This window comes from Aspergillus karnatakaensis (genome assembly GCF_047715665.1).
Source record: "Aspergillus karnatakaensis strain CBS 102800 unplaced genomic scaffold BJY04scaffold_77, whole genome shotgun sequence".
In the NCBI taxonomy this organism is placed as follows: Eukaryota; Fungi; Ascomycota; class Eurotiomycetes; order Eurotiales; family Aspergillaceae; genus Aspergillus; species Aspergillus karnatakaensis.
In genome coordinates this window covers 1-16,460 of record NW_027395789.1, presented here as the reverse complement: position 1 = coordinate 16,460, position 16,460 = coordinate 1, and the positions used below count along the sequence as shown (strand labels likewise).

At 51.3% G+C, this 16,460-nt stretch overlaps 6 protein-coding genes across 6 annotated transcripts; 1 reads left to right on the top strand and 5 right to left on the bottom strand.

The window, feature by feature from the left end:
• Nucleotides 1-50: 50 nt before the first annotated feature.
• Nucleotides 51-881, bottom strand: BJY04DRAFT_223714 (alpha/beta fold hydrolase; the record flags this gene model as incomplete). The annotated part of the gene is made up of 1 exon (XM_073717769.1): nucleotides 51-881. The coding sequence occupies one exon, from the start codon at nucleotides 879-881 to the stop codon at nucleotides 51-53; it is 831 nt and encodes a 276-aa protein (XP_073565539.1).
• Nucleotides 882-2,445: 1,564 nt separating this feature from the next.
• On the bottom strand, nucleotides 2,446-5,154 carry BJY04DRAFT_223713 (putative phospholipid metabolism enzyme regulator; the record flags this gene model as incomplete). Its single annotated transcript, XM_073717768.1, has 1 exon — nucleotides 2,446-5,154. One exon carries the CDS (start codon nucleotides 5,152-5,154, stop codon nucleotides 2,446-2,448), a length of 2,709 nt encoding a protein of 902 aa, XP_073565538.1.
• Nucleotides 5,155-7,015: 1,861 nt separating this feature from the next.
• Nucleotides 7,016-10,172, bottom strand: BJY04DRAFT_152489 (uncharacterized protein). Its single transcript, XM_073708901.1, has 3 exons — nucleotides 9,697-10,172; nucleotides 7,704-9,629; nucleotides 7,016-7,646 (listed from the first exon to the last, which is right to left on the bottom strand). The coding sequence occupies exons 1-3, from the start codon at nucleotides 10,080-10,082 to the stop codon at nucleotides 7,397-7,399; spliced, it is 2,562 nt and encodes an 853-aa protein (XP_073565537.1). The 5' UTR covers nucleotides 10,083-10,172; the 3' UTR covers nucleotides 7,016-7,396.
• A 447-nt stretch (nucleotides 10,173-10,619) lies between these two features.
• Nucleotides 10,620-12,586, bottom strand: BJY04DRAFT_211057 (uncharacterized protein; the record flags this gene model as incomplete). The annotated part of the gene is made up of 6 exons (XM_073714350.1): nucleotides 10,620-10,901; nucleotides 10,960-11,397; nucleotides 11,450-11,748; nucleotides 11,800-11,993; nucleotides 12,040-12,140; nucleotides 12,260-12,586. The coding sequence occupies 6 exons, from the start codon at nucleotides 12,584-12,586 to the stop codon at nucleotides 10,620-10,622; spliced, it is 1,641 nt and encodes a 546-aa protein (XP_073565536.1).
• A 423-nt stretch (nucleotides 12,587-13,009) lies between these two features.
• BJY04DRAFT_152298 (uncharacterized protein) lies at nucleotides 13,010-15,077 on the bottom strand. Its single transcript, XM_073708900.1, has 8 exons — nucleotides 14,745-15,077; nucleotides 14,647-14,693; nucleotides 14,568-14,593; nucleotides 14,372-14,511; nucleotides 14,037-14,323; nucleotides 13,696-13,983; nucleotides 13,530-13,640; nucleotides 13,010-13,475 (listed from the first exon to the last, which is right to left on the bottom strand). The coding sequence occupies exons 1-8, from the start codon at nucleotides 14,791-14,793 to the stop codon at nucleotides 13,242-13,244; spliced, it is 1,182 nt and encodes a 393-aa protein (XP_073565535.1). The 5' UTR covers nucleotides 14,794-15,077; the 3' UTR covers nucleotides 13,010-13,241.
• A 117-nt stretch (nucleotides 15,078-15,194) lies between these two features.
• Nucleotides 15,195-16,114, top strand: BJY04DRAFT_223709 (putative phosphorylase; the record flags this gene model as incomplete). The annotated part of the gene is made up of 2 exons (XM_073717767.1): nucleotides 15,195-15,311; nucleotides 15,356-16,114. The coding sequence occupies 2 exons, from the start codon at nucleotides 15,195-15,197 to the stop codon at nucleotides 16,112-16,114; spliced, it is 876 nt and encodes a 291-aa protein (XP_073565534.1).
• Between the last annotated feature and the right edge of the window lie 346 nt (nucleotides 16,115-16,460).

Here is a 16,460-nt window from a genome sequence, read left to right as displayed (position 1 = left end):
GACTTCAATTGACCACCATGACTACAGTCAATAGGCATAATCCCACATGTTTAAGAACGCAAAAACTCCAGCAAATCCTTGTTTACCTCCTCCACATTAACATTATGAATCGCATGCGACCCCTTCTTATAAACCTTCAACTTCCCCTCCTTCAACAACTTAACCGACTTCTCCCCAGCAGCCTTAAACGGCACCACCTGATCATCATCCCCATGCAACACCAGCACAGGAACATCAATCCTCTTCAGATCCTCCGTGAAATCCGTTTCCGAAAAGTCCCGGATACTATCATACGTCGTCTTGAAACTCGAATTCATCCCCTGCCGCCACCAACTCCAAACCTGGCCCTCACTCTTCGCCACCCCAGGCCGATTATACCCAAAGAACGGCCCACTCGGCACATCAAGGAAGAACTGCGCGCGATCCTTCTTCATCGCCTCCCGGAATCCATCAAAGACAGAGATATCCGTCCCCTCGGGATTGTCTTTCGTTTTGAGCATCAGCGGCGGCACGGCGCCTACGAGAACAGCCTTCTTCACGCGGCTTGTGCCGTGCTTGCCGAGGTAGTGCGTGACTTCTCCTCCGCCGTGTGAGTGGCCGACCATCATTGCGTTCTTGACGTTCAAGTGCTTGAAGAGCTCGTCCAGGTCGTCGACAAAGGTATCCATGTTTCCGCCGTGCCAGGTTTGGGTTGAGCGGCCGTGGCCGCGGCGGTCGTGGGCGATGACGCGGTAGCCGTGGTCGGCGAGGAAGACCATTTGGTTTTCCCAGTTGTCGCTGCTGAGGGGCCAGCCGTGGGAGAAGGTGACGATTTCGCCGCTGGGGTTGCCCCAGTCTTTGTAGAAGAGCTGGGCGCCGTCGCGGAGGGTGAGATAGGGCATTTTGGGCGAGGAAGTTATTTGAGGAGTGGTGAGTGTGTAAGGTTTACATTGGTTTTGGAATGGGACTGAGTGATTTATATCTGGTGGTGGAGGTGGAGGAGAGTATATACGGAGTGGTTGACGTCAAGACATAGGGCTTTGAAACCTTGACGTTGTTGGACGCAGATGCCTGATGCGTCAGGCCGAAATATAGTTCCATCCCATCTGTAACAGCCCATCATAGCTTAACCAACTACCCTACAAAGAATGCTGACCCTAGAACCCGTCAAGTACCCTTGAGATTGCTCGGGAGCCGAAAGCCACAACATGCTTATCGCATACTCAAACTGAATTTCGTCCTTGCTGGGTTAACTCTCTGAGCCGTCACTGAATTCTACGTAAGACGCAGACGTAGACTAGACGTAAACGTACCCTACCTAGACGTGCCCTGCTATCCAGTCCAGGATCCAATCGATGGCCTTTTCAAACCACTTGTAAACGGCGGACGCCTTTTAATTTGAGACTTTCATCTTCATAACCACTAACCCCAACCCCAGCCAATTGGGTCGATACAGAGCCCATATCCGTCCTCATGCTCACCTTGAAAAGAGCCCGCATTCCATCCTACCCCATCTCAACCCATCCGATCACATCTGCCAATGGCGCCGGTAGAATGCCACCCTGGATAAACCCCGGAGGTCAGAGCATGAGGAACCAGTGTCCATTTCCTACATCTTCATAAAACCAATCTATTGGATCTGAAAGTGGAGGGGGTGAGGTATGTCCAATCCATCTCATCTATGGATTCTGTCACTGGGGTATAACCTCTTACCTCTTAAGACCTAGGGTAGTCCGTCTCGGCATTTTGCTCTCGCTGGGTTGTCATTGGTATGACGATAGAGAGGGAAGGGAGGAATGAACGTCGTTCACTTATCCAAGTATACATATTCATAAGTATATTCGTCAACAAAAAGATGGTGGGCAGGGTTTACCTGGACTAACTGGTGCACTAGGCAAGTGCTAATGGTATGGAAGTGACCAAATCGTCACAGAAGAAACGGCTTTGTGAGAACTCCACTAAAACAAACAACAAATCCTAGTATGAATATGTATAAGAAGCTATGCTAAGCTAGCTAAGGCAAGACAAGACAGACTAATATGTGTATAACGTCTAATCAAGTCCAGGCAGTCCGAACCTAAACGTCACACGCCAAAGGCATCTGCAACAGCAGCTGCAATATATTTACATGCCCCAAGGCAAAGGCAAAGAAAAGAAACCTATCGTATCCCATATCTATAAGAAGAGAAGAATGAAAATGAAAAACGGACTACACGTAGTCCGAAACAAAAGCGCCAGGGCGGCCGGTGACGGCTCAAGTGTATGCATTGGGTATATCATGAGCATGAGCGTAAGGCACAGCACAACAAAGGAAAAAGGATGATATGATCTGATCTGATATGGTTGGTTCATTCAATCGTAATTGGCTGCCGTCGTTTTCGTATAAGTAGCTGTAATAATAATAATAATAATAATAATAATAATAATAGTAATACTATTTTGTTGAAGATTAAAACGCCGATGCCGTCACGCCACAAAGGCCCGTCTAGTCGAGGCGATCAGTGCACGTATGGCTTTGAGGGTCTCGCCCTCGGGCAAGGCGGTGGCGGCAGGGGTGTCGATTCTATCGAAGCTCCGGCGCGCCACGGAGACTGTGGCCGTCTCGTTTTTGTCCGGGTTCCCGTTATCGATGTCGCCGTCACCGTCTGGAGTAACCTTGATGCCCGCGCTGATGGAGGCTGAATGGAAGCGGGAGCTCAGTGGAAGCTGGTACTGGATGACGCCGGCGACGATCAAGTCGAATGGATGCTGTAACACCTTTTCCCACCGCTCGGTGCCGCCCTTTTCCGTTGTGTTACCAGGCCGGGCTAGGCGGATTTGGCCTTTCGAGGTCGAGGGATCATGATTCCACGGCGACGCTTCGAATGTCAAGGTAGAGTCGAGCCGGAAAACTCGGCCAATGAGCATGGTTTGTGGATCGCCAGCCGGATCATCAGGTATGGGGTCGGTCCCCTTGTCCACACCACCTTTCGAGTGAGATGTCAACTGATCTATTAAGCCGTCGCGTTCGCAATCAATGTCCGTGCAGCGAGCCATACGAGCAACGTCAGCGCGTTTCCTGCGTTCCGCCACTCCTAGCCTCGCGTCGAACTCGTGATCACGCCAGAACTTTTCAGACCCAACGTATCGACTTTTGGCGAAAATGTTCACATCAATGTCATCAACGACGACGGGGAAGATGTTTGGATTGATGGCTTGCACGTTGAGGTCCAACATAAGCTCCTGCTCAGATGCAAGCACGTTTTGAATGTTCAGAACCTCGACATCCACCAACGGCTTGGTAATAGCGACAATGAAAGAAGTGCCTCCTCCGACCAGAAGAAAAAATAACAAGCTAATCAAGACGCACGCTCCGTATCGAGACAGACAGCTGCGATGCCGTTGCTGCATGTACTCCATCTGCCGTAGACTAGCGCTGTTGGGCCGCCGGCCTCCGCGACTGCGTGTTTGCCGTGGCGATCCCACCAGCGGCGTCCTTTCGTCGTCTGCACCTTCGGCATCGAAATCATAGCCATACACGTCGCCTGCCTTCTTGTAGCTGTTGATTGTGCGGTAATTCGGGTTTGTGCGAGAACCCGGCTGTCTGGCTTGTCGAAAGCCATTTCCTATAAAATGCCGGGGAGATTTGTGTCCTTGCGATGGCGGAAACGGCGAGTCGCTTTCAAACATAGCAGGATGGACGGTCTGTCGCCCATGCCGTCCAACATGGTGTCGCGGAGTGTTCGTTCCATTGCCGTCCATCCTTAATTGGGAGCGCGGATTCTCGTCCGCATCGCCATCCACACTGCTAGTGTAGTTCTGCGTAAATTTCATACTGCGCTTTCCAGTAACGCTTTGGTTTCCTTCCCGAAGCGCTGCGCGAGTTCGCCCGGCTAGCTGGTCCACTTGACTAGCCATTGACGTCGCACTTGGTGTGCGGGAATGGTATCTACTTTGCCGTGGCTGGAACTGATCTGCTGGACCGGTGGACTCGTAAACAAACGTCTCGTCGGAGTCTGAGACGTCTGCTTCGTCAACAGCGCTGGCCACTTTCGCTTCAAAAATGTCAGCTTTCGAAGAAACGGTGCCGCTCGCTAGAGTAGCCGGTTTGCGAGCCCTCTTTCTCTCCTTTCTGGGCCGGATAGTTTCCGTGCTGGGTTTCATCCGCAGAGTTCCTGCGTCAACTCTCCCAGACCCACGATCACCGGTTCCGACACCCAAAGCGACCTGAGGGATAGAGCTGACAGTCTCGGTCTCAACAGTCATATTGCGAACAGAGCCATCCGCCGGTTTCGTACGAGATCCCCCGCTCAGCGAGGTTGTTGAACGTTTTGGCATGAGGGTGTTGCCACCTTTTGTTGCAAACGAAGGCCGTCGTCGGTTTTCCTCCATCATCTCCGAGCTTTTATTTCCACCACTATCGCTTCCACTTTCCGTATGTATTCGCGACGCTTTCGGGGTGGCATCTTCGTCGATGCTTTCCAGCTTAGCATCCTCCGGCGTAGTTTGAAGAAGTATTGTATCCGTAGATGGCGTAGACTGATCGCTGGCCTCCTGAACAGTCTCGAGAGCCGAACCAGACCCATTGTTGCCTCTATTCACCGGCCGCGGCGCACTTCGGTCCGACTTGCTGGTATATTCTTCACCCGGGGGCGACGTTCGTTTGCTAGATTTATTCGGCAGGTGAGGCTCATGCTCCGATCGCCGAGATCCGGGCCATAGCGGCATACTGGACTTGTCCGGGCTGGGTGCATCGGAGGACGGTTCGACATTTGGGGGAGGGCTGAGAGCGAGAGGTTTGGGATGTTTTCCCGGGCCAGGGCTTGGACTCGTTGTAGCAGATCGCGCTGGACTGAAATCCGACTTGCGTTTCCGAGACCGAGACGACAGGCGGGGTGTGGATGTTGAGTTGCGAGGGGGCTGAGAGGAACGAGAGGGCGAGGGTTCGCGGGAGGATATAGTGGAGTTCGTGGACGAAGGGCCGGAGACGCCTTGGACCGCATGCGAGGGTTTGGGCAACTGCGAAACGAAGGGTGCGTGGCCCTGGGACCTGTTGGTCGAACGTGGCAGTTCCCTCATGTCACCTTCACTAACGGATCTTCGGGTAAGAGATGTGGGAGGCACATCATCTTGGGCAGCCTTGGGTCCACCGGCGTTACCATTGGGGTAAGGCGACCTCTCGGATTCCACAGCCATGATCTCTGTCGAGTCAGATTGGTGCTGACAAGCGCATGAGAAGTCAGGGGGAACCGAGAGGGAACCAGGCTGCAGGAAGAGACAAAAAAGTTGGGAAAATAAAGCAGTCCGATAATGCCAGAGAAAAACAAAAGCGTAAAGGCGGGAGGGAGCGGGAAAACGGTCGGCGAGCGGCGATAGGACAAAAAGCAGTCCCACGAAAATTAATCAGGAGAAAGACGGCCACAGAGACCACTCTAGCCTCAGAAGCAGCCAACGAGCAGTGAGGCCGACGCGTTGGATGACAATAATGACCTGATGTCGCACAGAGCCCGTTACATGAAGGAGGGAATTGGCAGGCGAATAGCCAGCGGCCACATGCTGATGGAGAAATACCAAAGACCCAAGGGGCAAATCAGAGCAGTGCAGGGGGAAGCGGTCCTGGCAAATCAACTGATAGTGGAATGGGGGGGCTCAATAGTCAGGTTGTGAAGGACGGAGTGAGAGCAGATAGTAGTATGCGGACCACACTGTGAATGCAGTAACGCACATAACTTGATCAGAAGACGGTGAGATGTGGTGAGGTGGTTGAATAATCTAGAACATGCACCGGCCCCGTTAGCTCACGGCATCCGCCTGTCGATCCGAGGAAAACGCCGGTGTGAGGAGGGAAGATCCGGCCGGGGATTGGTAAGAGGTTCGATGGTTGGTCACTGGCAGGTGCTCTCCAACTCCACGTCTTTTCGTAGCTTACGCCGGTGCCTTTTGATGGCTGAGAAAGAATGGCACAAGACCCGTCAATGAGCCTTCAGAAGCGGGTGGTCAGGGGAGGGGGATTCAAGGAATCAAGACCCAATGAGACGAGCCCACGTCAAACAAGGATGAATCCAGGCAGAGACGAAAGAGTGTGTCTTGTCTAGCGTGGGAGAGCCGAGAGAAGAATAATCCGGGGAGAAGGACGCAAGCAAGAAAGAGCCCACCGGTCAGTTGCGTGGAGACTGAGGAGTGCTGTAGCTGCAGGCAGGTCGGTTGACCGCTGTAAGCCCAGTCAGCCAGTATCTAACTGCAGTCAGACAGAGGCTCAGAGCTGAAGAAGAAATCGAGCAGGGGATGGCATGGGCAAAGAAGAAGAAAAGAAGATGAGGCGAAAAGCCAGCGATCGATCCAAGACAGATTTCTCCGTAGTTACAGCTTGCTTGCTTGCTTGGAGTCGCGATTGTTCTCCGGCTGTTGGGAATACCGCCGATGACAAAATACACCCCGGATATGCTGTATCTTACGGTATAATTGGTCACATCTCGGGTGAGGATTACGAGCATCATGATGACTTCATCTCTGCATAAACCGGTTGTGCCGATACACCACTCGCATGGTCTAGAGTCTCTCATCGAGTGCTCTGGCCTTGGAATCCATTTCCACTGCTCTGTGCCACTGCTCTGTGATCCAAGCGTCCAATTCCCTTGCCTAGAACAAACAGCACCTGGCAGTATCACGCGCTCCATCTCTCCTCAAGCCACTTGCCAGCTCATGACGAAACAGGCACATATCCTCTTGCTTACGGTAGGGTAATCAACTCAGTAACATGTTTCCCAAGTAGAATGCTAGAGCAATAGTTCTTAACTAGTCATAGAATACGCAATATTGAGAGTGATCAAACCACAAGCGCTCTCGAAGATATATTTCCCGACCCCGCAGCGCAGAGCCTCAGCCAGCGTAGCATCCCACAATCATTGGTGTACTCCGTACCCAACGAATAGGATGAAGGTGCTATCGAGATCCTAGCTGGGAGGGAACCTTTGGAATTGAGGCATTTTCTGTCTGCTTTCCAATAGCTTGTATCTACTAGGTCCGGCTGCCCGGATATCAGTGACACAGTGAACAAAGAGGCTGCCCAAAGGAGTACACCACCACCTGACCTTCCAAGGTTAAGACAGAAATGTCAGAAAGTCAGGGAGATGCCATCCAACTCGAGCCTTTTCATTACTTGAATCAATCCGGTCTATGTACACAAAATACACATTTATCTAACCAAATCAGAAAACCACCAAACCAACGCCAACAGCTAAGGTTCGACCCAATAGAGTCCTGGTATATGTACATCCATGACAAATTATCAGACAAAAGAAAATGAGCTCTCCATAGAAATGGGCCTAGACTGAGCCACCAGTGCAAACAATAAACTAGACAATGTTGTACACCCGCTTGGCGATGAGGAAGGAACAGAATGCAAAGAGGACCAGTCCGGCCGTGACTATAAAGCAGGTTAGTGGATAAACAAATCGCTCGTGAAGTAATAATGGAGTTTCATACTGGAGTAAAACCATGTCAAGCTGTCCACATCTTGGCCCGGTACCTTGACGTTCATACCCCACATACCGCAGATGATATTGAGGGGAAGGACGATGGTACCGAGAACAGTCAGCTTTCCTAATACATCTGCGGTCTGTTCTTGTCGCTCGTTCATGTGGATATTGATCTGTGCTAGATAATTGCTATGTGCGCGCGAGAGAAGCCTGTGGAATGTTAGCCCAGTCCATATGCAAGGTTGGTAAAGTGAGGTCCAAGCGTACGTTTCATAGTATGTCAGACTACTCGTCATAGTCATAATATGGTCCTGGATATCACCGAGGTAGAGACCAATCTCCGACTTCGGCGCAACCTCCCAATGCTCATTGCATCGTTTCGCAAAACCTTTCACGACATCCGCCTTGTTACTCAACAGACGGTACATCCCCATGACCTTCTTGCGGCAGATACCCACGCGTCGAAGCATCTCGCCAGGGCCTGGAACCGCGGCCTCCTTCTCATCTTTCGGGCTCGAGCTCACAGGCCCATCGTCCGAATGCATATGCATGATCATCTCATCAATGTCGTCGACTTCGTCCTCAATCGATTGAATGAGGGGACCGAAGACGTCGGTAATGTCATCAATGAGCGCATACGAGATCCAATCGGAACTCAGGATCAAGTAGTCCATCAGCTGGCGGATGCGTCGGCGTACATTCGCCGGGTGAGGGGTTTGTGAGAAGTGGAAGGAGAGGATCCCCTCGCGGAAAACAACAACATACATGTTCACAGGCTGTAGGTAGTTTTCACTGTTGGGATCTTGGTCAAAGGTGCGGTAGTTTAGAAAGTAGTAGTTCCGAAACAGCTCGACCTTCTCGCGCGCCTCTTGCATCATGATATCTTCTGCTGTAAGGGCGTGAATACCAAAAGCTTTAGATATCACCCGCATTTCTTCATCAGTTGGACACAAGACATCGAGCCAGAATGTGGGTCGAGGCCCGTATCGTTTTGGCTTTGGAGCAGTTTGGCTCCGGTCCCTCGACATGTTGTCAGATGTTCGAGCCTCCGACACGGCTTCACTGATAATTGATGTGCGAGGATGTAGCCTTGGGTCCATCGTATGCGGATCATGGTTATTGGATGGTGTCATTGTTCTTGTTCCAGGGCTATGGTTTGTACTGCGAGAATATGGCGTCGGGCCGTCGTGATGACGCTCCTCCGAATCCGACTCTTCGTCATCTGTAGAATCCTCGAGCTCAGGCGGGTCAGGAATGAACAGCTCACGGAAGCTAGCTCCGGGCTGCACCAGCTCTGAGATTGTAAGCGCGTGAATAGTGCTCTGGAACTCCTCGTTAAAGTACGTAAACCGGTATGGCGCCTCTTCCTCTTCACGTCGCCAAAAGCGATACTGCGGGCGAAGGCGGCCCTCTACCAGCATAGGCTCGCTAATCTTCTTTGCACGGAGTATACCTGTTCGATCTTCTTTCTCTTCACGGCTCCAGTCCTCCAGAACAGACAAGTCCGGCCACTCTTTATGTCGGCGCCGCCGTCGCCCATCCCCTCGTGACAATGCTGGAGCACATTCTTCGGCGACAGAGGCATCTTCCTGTGGAAAACAGACATCCTCTTCTGCTGGAACCGTGCGACGCCGGCGAAGGGCATCGTGCGGCGTCCGCTCAGGTGAAGTCGCAGTGGATCCAGGCGTGCTTCTCGATCGTTGACCAGTCCCCTCTACATCAATGACCAAATCTCGCGGCCGAGAGTCCTCAAATCGATTGTCTGGAGACCTGCCGATGCCGAAATCAAATTCCGCCCCTGTTACGACGGCGTCATTGTATCCCGAATCTGGGCCTAGCATGGGTGTGGAGGGTATTGATGGAGGGTTATTGATGTCGTGTGCCGAGGCCTCACGAGGCGAGCATCGAGACGAGTCGGATTGAGCCGACTCGCGACGCCGGAAGGTAAACGGACTGGGCTGTGAGTCTGTTCCATATCGTCGAGTTTTGACCGTATGGCTAGATGGCGGTCTCATCAATGGTGTCCGATCATCCACCTCTTCATGGTCGCTATCGTCCATATATCCGCTTTGTCCCCGGGATGGAAAAGCGCGAGGGGTAAGGTCCGGAGGGCGAAAAGAGCTTGTTATAGAGCTCGGCCGGAAAGACTGCGTTAGTCGACTGTCTCTCCGCGGCCGCATCATCGGTTGGTTTCTAATTCCACCCAGCCCAAGGGTCAGTCAATGCACCTCAAATCCATAATCCCCCCGCATGAACGTACCGATGATCCAGCAAAGCTTCACTTTCCAAACTCGTAGTGCTCACGTCCCCACCCCCTGTAAGATTGTAGAACGGCCTTGAACCCCGGTCCCTGTTCTGATCCCCTGTCATTGTGTTCAGAGTCTCGGTTTCCGGAATGGTAGGAGGGGCAGTAGGCTGCGAGTCTTCCGAAGCGAGAAAAGACGGTCTCCGATTTCGACGCTTGCGATGGCGATTCCGCTTCCGCTTGGGCTTTTTGCTGCCCGCCTCGTGGTCCTGCCGCGATGGTGGGTTGTCCAGGCCCGACACAGTGGAGGTCCCCGCAGTTGTGCCGGGAGAAGGGCCGCCAACTAGGGAGGGCCGTGCCAAGGGCGAGAACTGATTTGCTGTAGATTGTGCACGAGACATCGTGAGTGTTGGCAACTAAATGGCGCTAAATGAACAATTGCTTCTTAAAATGCGACTAGTCGTAGAAGAACCACCCAGCGACGGAAAATGGCCGAAGACACAGCTCGAGTAAGATAAGAAAATACGATATATTAGCGGTCATGCAGCTGAGATCCGGCGATTCAAGGTGGCTTGAGCATGGTCAGGAACAGTTCAGCAAGGCCTCAGACGAAAGGATCAGCAGAGGCCAACGGTGACGCGAGTCGCAGGAGGTGGTGGAACATAGGGCGCACAGCACGATAGGTCCAACTTGACAAAAGAAATCTGAGACTAAGACTAGACACCGGCGAATGAACAGGATTGGATAAGAGACGACGGGGCATAAGGCAGAGCCTTGAACTTGGAACTTGGAAGCTGGTGACGAGGGACTATCCCAGTCATGTGACCTAGGTGACCGAGTTTCAGGCCTGACGTCATAGTCTTTTCTATCACATGACGGCTACAGATTTCCATTCTGGTAAAGGGAGGTAACGATACATTGAGCTATTGATGGAAACTCTATACCTTGGCTGCAATACTGTCATTCCGAGTCCATGTTCGAAAGTTGGCGAGACGGAACGTTGGAGACTTCGGCGGTGGTGCAATATCACCATCATCTTTCGGAGTTGGAGCATGAGGTGCTAACCGCACTTTGCCCTTGAGTCTCTTGTACCACCACCAACATGCAACAACTAACAGTGTGAGAGGAATCGTCATTACGATCCACAACCACCAGAGACCAGAGACATAGATGCGCATGCTGTTCTCTGCCGCCATGAATATACCTGCATCTAGGATTGTCTGTCGGGGAGACAGTCAGTGATAAGTACACACGAAGACGAGTAGGAAAGTCTCTTACTGCTATGAATGTCCCCGGAAGAAATGTCATCGTCACGGCAGCGATTGCATTCATACTTGTGGAGTCTCGCTTCATACTCGAAGCGATCTGGATATTGCTAGCGGCATCTTGCTGCGTCACAAGGTTGTATACCAGCGCCATGGTGCTGTCTTTTCGGTTCTTGTAGTTCAGGAACCAGATTTTCTGCTTCTGCATAGACTCAATCACGTAGCTGATCGAGTCTGCTGCTCGCTCGTGGACCTGGGTGGGGCTCGAAATGGCCTTGTGCAATTTTTCGTGAACAGTGTGTATCGCAGAAGCGGTAATTATGCAGACCTCTGCATTTCCGAGATGTGAATCCGCATTCTGAGATATTATCTGCAGTTGTTTTGTCAGTTCACTGAGTTGGCGTCGGTCACTGTCTTCTAAGCCTGCAAGGTGGTTGTCGACTTTGTTGACCTGCATTTACGTTAGCTGGACTATTGGCTGCTAGGTTGGAGGAGAAGCTGACCTGCTCCCACATAAAGCGTCGGAATCGTTGGGCATGAAATTTCGAAGCCTCGAAGGATAATGTCGAGAGTATAACGGCTATTTCAAACGGGCCCCTCAGGAAAATGCTAGCTCGGTGACTCGGACGTGCCGTTTCTGTGGCAGTGCTCAGAATGTCACATAGAACTCTGATGCTAGAGTCGTCCTCCTTGTGTGAGATTATATACGTCGTGAGCTTTAGAGCAGCACTGTAGCGCATGTAAACTGAAAGAGGTGCGCCTTGAAAGTGCAGATTCCAGCGTGGATGCTGACAGAAGAAATCTGCGATATCTCAGAGACAGCTCTCGACAGAGCAAGACGAGATTTACATACCGCAGGCCAGAAATTCCCCAGCATCGTCTGACTCCCACCGAGTCTGGGGTGCCCAATAGTCAGGGCGCCCCAGCAGGTTCATCAAGTATAAAGAATTTACCCCGAGAGTCTGGAACAATTCTTTAGTGTTGATTTGAGTCATTGTGATGCGACTCCCAAACGAGGTGTTCTTCTCCGGAATGACAGGGACAAAACTATGAAAGTTAGAGTGATGCTATCAAAGCTAGTCAAATGACATACAATGCTAGTAACCTTTGCGGTTTCATATCGACTTTTTCACCCGCTTTCAGAGATGAGTTTGTGGTCGAGAGCTTTGCATTCGTATCCTTGGTGCCAATGTCCTACATTCAGGGTCAGCCGGCTGCAAATGGACCAGCAAAAGAACCTTCCCCCCAACAACCTGGAAAGACCCCCGGAGTCTAGCATACGCCATACTTAAGGCCATCAGTAAGTGGCTAACCAACCCGGCAAGAAACAGAATACTTGAACTCGTGTCATCAGAATCGAAACACTGTATTCGAGTCTCTCGAGAGAAATTCCTGGGGTTAGAGAAGTGCGTGTGATGTTGCGCAGCAGAGAACACATCTTGAAGCGAATCGAGGTTTTCGAGGGGATAGTTGCTGCGATGTAGCGAGAGGTCAAAGTCTAAGTCGTTTACATTAAGGTCGTTAACTTGAGCATGGCGAAAGACATCTTTCATCTCCACCGAGTTCCGCCGCGGCGCCACCTTCGTCTGGCCAAAGGAAGCCTCAAGACGGGAGAATTGAGGAGTGTCTTGGTCAGTCATTGTGTCGATTATGCAACTGTCAATCTCAACTTCAAGAAGGTGGAGCGCGTAACAACCGGTGTGGGGTCCTTGGTGCTCGACGTGTCAGATTATATTGCAATTCCAAAGCTTTTCAGCCTCATTCATGCGGTGATTCGCAGAGCTCAGGGCAATGAATGCAAGGCTAAGTTTGCCGGTTGGCCAGCCTGTTAGGGATCTTCCACTCACGGTGACCTTGTGATAAAACGAGGCTCTGGAGTAAACCAATCAGAAACTGCAAATGCCCATCACTTCTTGAGTGCGTCAAGCCAATGCCTCAAAGAAGAAAACATGATCCCTATCAAGTTCACAAGGAAGCACAGGCACGTGGGGGATACGCTGCTTATCGTTGGCTCCTGAAACAGGGTCAAGTAAGCGAGTCGCGCGAGGCGAAAGGGGGCGCAATGACCAGGGTTAGAAGGACAAAACATGAGGTTATGCTCGTCGCATGTGAGAGCTCACTAGCAGTGTTGCACCAGAATTCAACTGTTGGGCATATTCTTTGATTCACAGTTGTGCAGTGTACTTCTCTGCTGACTCGTCGATCATATAAGGATCTGAATATTATTGAAGCAGTGTGACTAAACAAGCACCAGCAGGCTGGTTTCTGCTGAGGTCTATCAAATTGCACAGTTCCTCATGAGGGGTTGACTCTGTTGTCGCTGACGTGAAAATTATAAATAGAGCTGTCGAGAACGCTCTCAGGAGATCTCCGAAGCCACCGCTTGCGAAAATGCCACAGAACCCAAGCAAGTATGGTGGTCAGGGTGAGCGGGACCGTTACGGCCCAGTAGAGCCAAAATGTGGGCGATGTGCTCCAGCCATTATGGTCGTCTGCTTGGAACGAGAAGAAGTTCGTCCCGAAAATACCCTAGGGATATGTGAGCACAACCAACCAAGCGCGATAGACTATGCTTCCACGTACAGAGACAAATGTCCCTGGCAGATATACCAAACTCACGACGGCGACTGTCTTCATCATGGCGCTATCAGTTCGAGCATCCCGGCCGAAGGCCTGGGAAACGAGATTATATCCCTACAGAATCAGTCCTGTACGCACGATTAACAACTTTAGAAAGAAATAATCGCACCAGATTGATCTGATTCGCATGTCTCTCGCTCAAGGACCGAGACCTCATTTTCAACGAGTGGATCCATTTCAATTGGAACAATAATTGCGAGTGCACGTCGAGCCAGTTTTGCTTAACGGTGGCAACTGTATCTGGGTCTTCACCCCGCCAGCGAAGTTGTTCGTCTAGCATACATTGAATGGTATGCTCGGCGGATGCGATGGTCTCATTCAGGTGTATTATATGCCTGGAGATCTCGTGGAGGGCACGAAAATCCGGGGGCAGAGCTGCTGACGCATTCTGGTTTTGCTAGAGACATATATCAATATTCACGCTTAACAAACAGACTTGGTGGGACGTACAATTTCGACACGGCGTACTGAGTCCTTCAGCCTCTCAAAGCTGTTGCGATAGCATCTGATAATATGCTCTGTAAAGGCTACGTGCCAGACGAAATGGTTGCAGTCACGGATCGCTCGTCGCGGAATGGTGCGCAAGAATTCCTTCTGTCCAGCCGGTAGGATAAAGTCGACAAGAAAGACAATCTGCCTTCCACTGCCTGGTTGCTGCTCAACAAGAATCGAAGGCTGCTGCCAAAAATAGGCGGCTGCATCAACGGCATATTTTACTTGGAAAGTCGCCCATGAAACTGGACATTATCAGCCGGAGCAAGATAGAGGGCGCTGACTTAACAGACAAAGTGGTAGTGTTTTCGAACGGGCGTAAGCATAGCTGCAGTGGAAGGAGCCAGATACAAAACTGCCCGCCAACTCCCAAAAGTCACGGGGGAAATGGTGTTTGTATTGAGAAAGTTCTCGCAAGCGAAAAGAGACAAAGCTGGTGGAGATGCATCAGCGCAAGACTTGACAAGGACGCTGCTCCCGGGGTCGCACACGATGAAATTCGAGGCTTTCCGTGCCTGAAGGGAGTCAGTTGTGTTACCTGGCCAAGTGAATAGTAGAGAGGTCTCACTTCGAGTACATCCAAATCCCATCCACATGGCTCCCACTTATCGGCATCTGACATTTCATTTAGCAGCTTAACGACCATCAAGGACAACACAGTCCTACCAGTCTCTGTGAATATCTGGATTTCTTGCTCAGGTGAGCGAGAAGCCATAGTAGAACAGCGAGCAATGACAATCAAGTCGATCCAAGTAACCAACAGAAGCAATGCAAGGTTCAAGTATTATATTGCCAGTACAGCCTGAAGGCTGCTGGGGTAACTGTTCATCCTGCTGGTCACTGAATTGGCGATTGGTTGAACGACAGAGCCAGAACAGGCTTCTTGAAGCGAGCTGGACGATTCGCTTCCGCAACCCCAGCAAGGCTGAATTTCTTCAGAAATCAAGGCAGACACAACATCAGCCTTTCGTGCAATGTGCCTTGTCGAGCCTTGACGCCTAAGGCAAAAAATTACCTATTCAGGTAAAGCCGGTGGATTCTCCGCTCTGTGCCCGACATGCGATATCTCCCCAGCTGCCCCTCGATTGACTGATTGGAAAGATTTTAGATCTCACAATGGCAGCTAAATACAGCTATGATTCAATACTGTCGGCTTTTGATGACCTAGTCAAGAGGGAAATCATCTACTACGCACCGCGTACAACAGTGCAGTTCGAGGATGACGGATTCGCGGTACGCCCCTGTCAGCTGAACAAGGGCATTGCTAATTCATGCAGGTCGAATTTCATATCAGCCCTTCTCTGTCAAAGAAGCCCCAGGATGGAGACCCTATCAGCGGCCATGAGAACCAGAGCGCCAAGAAACCAGAGCTCTTTGGGCCAGGCAGTGATATAGCGAACGACGACCCTGCCATGGTCATTGAAACCATCAACAACACGCATCTGCTTGTACTAAACAAATTCTGCATGTTCCGGCCGCAGCTACTGCTCTTGACGAGTGATTCGTACCGTCGCCAGCGCGAGCCGCTTGGATTAGAAGATTTGTCTGCAGCTTGCACGGTTCTGGATGCTCTGGATTGGAAACCGTTTGTTATATACAATGGTGGACCAAGGGCGGGTGCTAGCAGGCAGCATAAGCACTTGCAGGTCCTGCCTCGCCCGCCGAGATTGTTTCCTGATGACGGGAGTGGTGATAACTCTGTCCCATACCGGTATTTCCTGCGCTATCTTCACGATATCGAGCTTGGACGGCCGGAAGGTTATGCGAAGCTTTTTGAGATCTATACAGGTTTGCTTGCCGAGGCCAAGCAGTCTTTAAAGGGCACTCTTGAAGACGAGGGTTATATTCCGCACAATGTTGCCTTGACTAGAGAGTGGATCATCGTCATCCCCAGGCGGAATATCGATATCGAAGGCATCACGGCTAACACAGCCGGCATGCTAGGCTCGGTCTGGCTAACCAGCGAAGAGGAAGTGAAGGAGTGGAAAGAGGTCGGACCAAAGAAGGTCCTCGCTGGACTAGGCATACCAGCTTAGCTGCCAGCATGCCATGCACATATAGACACTCCAGCACATGAAAATCCACATATACGACCCTCAAACATCCCCAATCCTCCCACAAAGCACAACATCCTCCCCAAAAGGATGCCACCTGACATCCCTCAACCTCGACGCCGCAATCGCCGTCCCCGTCTCATCCACCCTCCTATTCGGAGAAACAACCACACCCCCCCTCCCCAACCACGTAGGCGCAATCGTAACAATCACCGAATCCACAAACTGCTGAGCCCCCGGCTCAAGCAACGAATTAATCACCGCCCCACCCCCCTCAACCATCACACTCTCAATCCCCTCCCTCTTCAAACCCCTCAACAAATCCCCC